Genomic DNA, 5,681 nt, shown 5'->3' with positions numbered 1-5,681 from the left:
ACGCTAGCTCAAGTCTCACTGGAGAGGTTGAGTGCGTCGTCGTCGGTTCGTCGTTCGTTTCACTGGCAGTGCCTGGTTTCCATTCGCTCGCTCTCGCCTGTTGGTGCGTGTCGCACCGACCGGACCAAGTTCAGCTTCGCCATCGGTAACGCAATCGGTTCGCGATTAGTGGATCCTTATTTATTTACGTGAGAAAGATAGCTTGATATCATATAAAGTAGAACAAACAAACTGCAGGTAGACTCGATAAACATCCGATTGAAAAACTAGTTATCGTTACAGTTTTTTATGCAACTTCTGTCATTCGAAGAAGTCATCTATCAATCTTTTTGATCATAAATATATCATAATATCGACGATAAACACATCTATACAGGGTGAGACACTTAAAACAGGCCACCTGAATAACTTGGCTCCTATTGGTGACAGGAAAAAATGTAAAATCGAACCAATATCGAGTATTGAGGGGCTGATCATTTGTTACTAGTTTTTTGATAGGTGGAGGCGTCAAGGAGATATGAAGGTCATATTAAATTTTCTTAGAAATCCATCGTACCTGCGGTCTGGTCGTTGTATCGTATTCATTGTCGTTCAGTTTAGTAGGTTCGAATCGTAGAAGAGAAAGAAACCCCATTGTTAGTCAGGTTTCACTGTGAGACCAGTTTCTCGGTACTCGCTGTGCCGCGACCGCTTTTTCCTGCGCCCACTTTTTAACGGAAAACTAATGAAAATTAAGCAGCCTCGACGTTCTCAAGGGTACCGAACAATCAAAGCGGTCTCAGATCATTAATTCTTCTTCGACGTTTCTTCTTAGTCTCACGTGCGTTGTTGATTCGACATCACCCGGTACGTCATGGAAGGCTCTGATTGTAGAATGCGAACCCGCGACGAGGAAAGAGAAGCACCAGTCTCGTCGCGGGGATAGAGAAAAGGGGTGGCGATTGCATTTTCCTTTGTGATCAAAGAAAATCTCAACCGCTATGGCTCCGACAGTCGACTCGTTCGCCACGCAGTTCATCGCTTCGATATAAACGTGTAAACACGGTTTTCATCCGCGTTTTTTAACATGATAATATAAACAATCGCTTGTATCATATTTGAGCCTTGTAACACCGTCGTCCGACGTTTATAAGTCTCATGGTGTATCGATAAATATGTTAAGGTTTATCTACACTAACGTAACGTCACCGTCACGTCTTCGTAGGACGTACGTTCGGTAGCGGAACCAGTGCTGTAGTCTTCTTTAGGACAGTATATATGGAAAAGCGAAAGAATCCTCGAAACAGGTAGTGAACTCTAAACAACAGGCAGTCTCACATCACATCTCATCTCACGCCTGCCGATTCGGTGTCAAACGTGGGCCCCTGAACTCCCTGCTTTTACACGCTTTTTCCTATATCCTGTCCTAAAGACTACAGCTCTAATTCTACTGCCGAACGTATGTTCTACGACCTACGGAGACCCTACGTTACGTCGACGTGACGTTAGTGTAGATAGACATTTAGTCGTAGTTAAATGAATTGCGATTTACTATTAATGATGTACCACATGACGTTCTACGATTTATGTGCAATGATGCAACGATTGCCGTGTTTATAACGACACGCACCGGTGATAGAAATGGATACAAGCGTTTAGATCGCGTTCGAAAGTAATTAGACTCGAAGACGGTTAGGGAGAGTAACGCTGAGATAGCTAGGTAGACGACGGGACGGGAAAAGCACGGTGTTCCATGGCTTGTCAGCGGAGAAGGAAAGGAAAAGAAGATACCGCGGAAAGTGAGGGGGGGATGGGAGACCGGGGGAGAGCGAGAGAGGGAAGAAAACGGAAGACAAAGAGAACGATGCTAATCCTCTTTGTGCGGAAAAACCGGGTGGTCCGCCGAGCAGACTACGCGGCAGACTTTCGAATAAGCTATTCAACCGGTGCAATATACCGTGCAAATATAGCGCATCCCGTCTAGACGATGCGGCTTTTCTATCCGAACGAAAAGTTACCTCGTTATTTCGCGAATCCCCATGGAAAACGTAACGAAAAGCCGGTGCGTAGACGAGAGAAGGTGTATTGAGAACATCAGAGGGCAAACGATAGGGCAAACGATAGGGCAAACGATCTCCCGATTTTCACTTATCAACGCATCGGTGATGCAACTGTTGCGTCGTTTACAACTACTACGATGAACACAGCCGGAAGTCTCTCAATGTTGGTGTAACGATTATTTCGTCCGAGCTTGAGACTCGATTTCCACGATAAGGAAAGAAAATAGATACGCTTATGTTAGACGTAGATGCGCTTACTCTCGCTTTATTTCCTGTTTCTGCCAACAGGCTTGGGTTACACTGGGATTTTTATTAGAACAGCTAGGCCAATGTGATTCAACCCAATTTCTATCAGGATTTAAATGTACACCTACAACTAGAACTACGTCGTGTTAAATAACGACCGAATTTCTTGTCGATAATAACGAAGCAAAGCTTTGTTCCTACCGCGGCTTAGAGCTCAATATTCATGCTTTTTCCCTGTCCGATAAATTCTTTTCAAGATCGTAACGTTTAACCGCTACGAAGCGAGCCTACCTATAGTCTCCGAGAAGCTATGCAACTAATAACCTGGTTTAATTAAATCCGCATTGGAAACACTGGCCGTTCAATAACCGCAGCCACAGGCACGACTAAACGGCGAACAGTTTCCGAGGAACTGGTGCAAACGATTCTATCTTCGCGTGCAGGACAACGCGCGACGTACGATTCTATAGGCCCATTCGATTCCCATGTTAGGACATCGGTTGAATATGCATCGCGACAGATACACGCCGTGTATCGGAATAGATTCTTCCATTGTGTTCTCGTACTCGATATTAAAATGGTGTGTGTGTGTGGAATGCGCGACGGTTTGTTCGATCGAACCGCATCAGGAGTTACAGCTACTCACGTAATCGAGCAAATGCTGGCTTGTTTCATATTTCTTTTTATTAAGCTGGCAAATAAGTGATCATCAGATTTTAAGCAAAAAGTCTATCAACAAAATCCGCAATCATTTAGTTGCCAACCCAAGATAATATCTACTAGTTATACTTATGGTATCGAATCGTAACATGATTTCAGTTGGAATCCAATGAGATTGGATTTAAGCTTTACGGAGGGTTTAAGGATGTATTGGCTATACAGTCAATCCCAAAAGTTTATGCACTTTAGAAACGCATTTTTTAAAAAGAAATCAGACGTCGGAAGAACATTGCTAATAATAAACAACAAAAAAAAATTTTCGATTTTTCCGAGATTTTTCCAAGGGGTACCCCTTCAATTTCTTCCAAATTTTCGTTTTTGACCAATAACTTCCAAACCGTTGGATTTACGGAAAAATTGTATAAGACCTTTCTTGTAGAGGACGATGAGATCTACAATTCCTGTATAAAAGTTTCTTGCTAGCTTTGATAGTTTGCAAGTAATTTGTAAAAAACTGTTTTTTCGTTTTTCGTCAATAACTCGTAAAGTATTAATGCTAACGAAAACTTTTTGTACAGAAATTGTAGATCTCGTCGTCCTCTACAAGAAAGGTCCTATGCAATTTTCCCGTATCTCCAAGGGTTTAGGAGTTATTGAGGAAAAATGAAATTTTTTGCCAAAAGTTCGCCGTTTCGACGCTGGGATGGTCGGATTTTGTCAACATCAATAAAATGCCATATAATCATATGTAACTCATTAAATATCGAAATTAGAAGGAAAACAACTTCTGATTTCTTTTTAATTATAGGAAATGCGTTTTTCTAAGGTACATAAACTTTTGGGATTGACTGTATAGCCAATACATCCTTAAAGACCTGTAATACGTGAGGACCTTGTGAATGAAGGATACTACTAGGTGATTAACTAGGAAACTGAAATGGGTTTTCACTAAACTGATCCCTCGATGAAAAGCGTTAGCGATGCGAACGCAGCAGTCGCGAGACAGCGTAAGTACGCGGAGACAATAGGGAGGAAAGTTGCGTCAGAGAATAGAGAAGAGATGTTGGTACTGAAAGCTCTGTGCACGATACGTTTCATCGTGACGTGCTCTCGCGAAATGAGAAGATTAGCTTATAATTAGCTATTTCGTTCGGTGTCGTTGTAAAATAGAATCTTTTAACGAAAGGAGGATTTTGTAAAATTTCATTTTCTTCCGTTTCGTAACTATCGGAGGCTACGTATCGATCGCGGAAACGACCGGCGATACAATATTCGAATTCGTTATTCCATAACTGCGAGTACCTCGTTATCGAGCCTTTCATGAAATTCTCGTTTCGTATCTTCGTTAAGATTTCCTTCGCTTCTTTTATGCGTATCAAGTATAGAAAGTTAAAACCACGAGTGCCCGAGTGGAGTAGTCCAACTTGTTCTCAAACAGGTCGCACGTAATGCACGATTCACCTTAATGATCAATTCGTCCTGAACGATGATAAGAGAGAATCTAAAGGAAATCTAGGTCAGTGCTCGTGAAAGTAGTACGTTTACAAGAGGAAAACAGATATTGAAAAAATACCATCGTTTATTTCCTATGAATAAAATTACAATTCTTAAATCTTAAGAGTCAAATGAAATTAACCGAAATAGGTATCATCGTTGGAACCCTCCGTCGCGCAATTCTGAAGTAACGACCCGGGGTGGTTGACGGTTTGTACTCCACTGCTACTACCGTTTCCGTTGCCATCGTCGGCGTCACCGTTGGCATCGATGCCACCCCCGACGGTTTCGCCGAGGCCGACGTCGCCGCCCACGAGTCCCGTAGCACCCACGTTCCCCGTTCTCGGTGGCTTCACGTCTTCGTACGTTCGATTCTGTTGATTCTGCGAGTTGATCTCGTTATAAACGAGCTCTTGTATTTTCAACCTGACGAACATTTGCCTGTCGAGCGGTAAACTCTTCATAGGATTTCGAACGCTCATGAGGAAATGATAAGTGTCGTCCTCCTCTTCTTGCGACAACCTTTTGTGCAGCGACTCGAATCTCTTCCTGTCGACCTCGGAATAACTGTTCTCCATCGCGTCCATCAGACTCCTCTTCCTACCGATTTTACTCATTTTCGGCGGTGGCATAACTTGGTGCAAACCGTCGTCGTTCGACAAGAGGGAATGGCACGAGTCGCCGTCTAGATCGTCGAACTGGGTGGTCTCCTCGTGGCCTTCCAATATGTCGATCTGGGGTTCGATCTGAGTACCGTCCGGCGACGATCGCAGGGCCGAGCAATTCTGGGAAAGGGTACAGCCGATCACCCTCGAGTTCATCTGATCCCGAAGGAAGAACAGGCTCTTGAACCAAACCCATTTCGAATCGTGCTCGCTGCCACCGTCGCACTTCCCTCGATAAGTTTTCTTTAATTCGTTGCGGAAATTGTCTCGCAAGTGTTTCCATTTGGACTTCGCGACGTCCGCTGCAAACGAATACATTGTCTGTTAAAAATTTGTACAAACTTTATATATTCAATCCGATCAAATCAACTTTTCTCACAACGCCGAACGGTATCAACAAAGTTGCACAATGTAACATCGTAGATATCATTTAAGGATGTATTGGCTATACAGTCAGTCCCAACAGTTTATGTACCTTAGAAAAACGCATTTCGAATCGACACTCACTATGCTCTGATAGTTGAAAAAATATTGTAGAAGTAGGATAGGACTCCTCTTATCGATGAGTTTGTAATTT

At 43.1% G+C, this 5,681-nt stretch overlaps 1 protein-coding gene across 1 annotated transcript in view; it reads right to left on the bottom strand.

Moving 5' to 3' along the window:
- Positions 1–4,506: 4,506 nt before the first annotated feature.
- The window catches only part of LOC108632064 (uncharacterized), a 3,453-nt gene continuing 2,278 nt past the window's right edge, over positions 4,507–5,681 (bottom strand). Inside the window, exon 2 of the mRNA XM_018036365.2 lies at positions 4,507–5,406. Coding sequence (XP_017891854.1) covers positions 4,577–5,406 — 830 coding nt within the window. The 3' untranslated portion in view covers positions 4,507–4,576. The remainder of the gene's footprint in view (positions 5,407–5,681) is intronic.

This window comes from Ceratina calcarata, unplaced genomic scaffold, assembly GCF_001652005.2.
Source record: "Ceratina calcarata isolate Rehan_Ccalc_2016 unplaced genomic scaffold, ASM165200v1 scaffold151.2, whole genome shotgun sequence".
Classification (NCBI taxonomy): Eukaryota; Metazoa; Arthropoda; class Insecta; order Hymenoptera; family Apidae; genus Ceratina; species Ceratina calcarata.
Note: the sequence above shows the minus strand (reverse complement) of the source record. Positions and strands in the feature narration are given on the sequence as shown.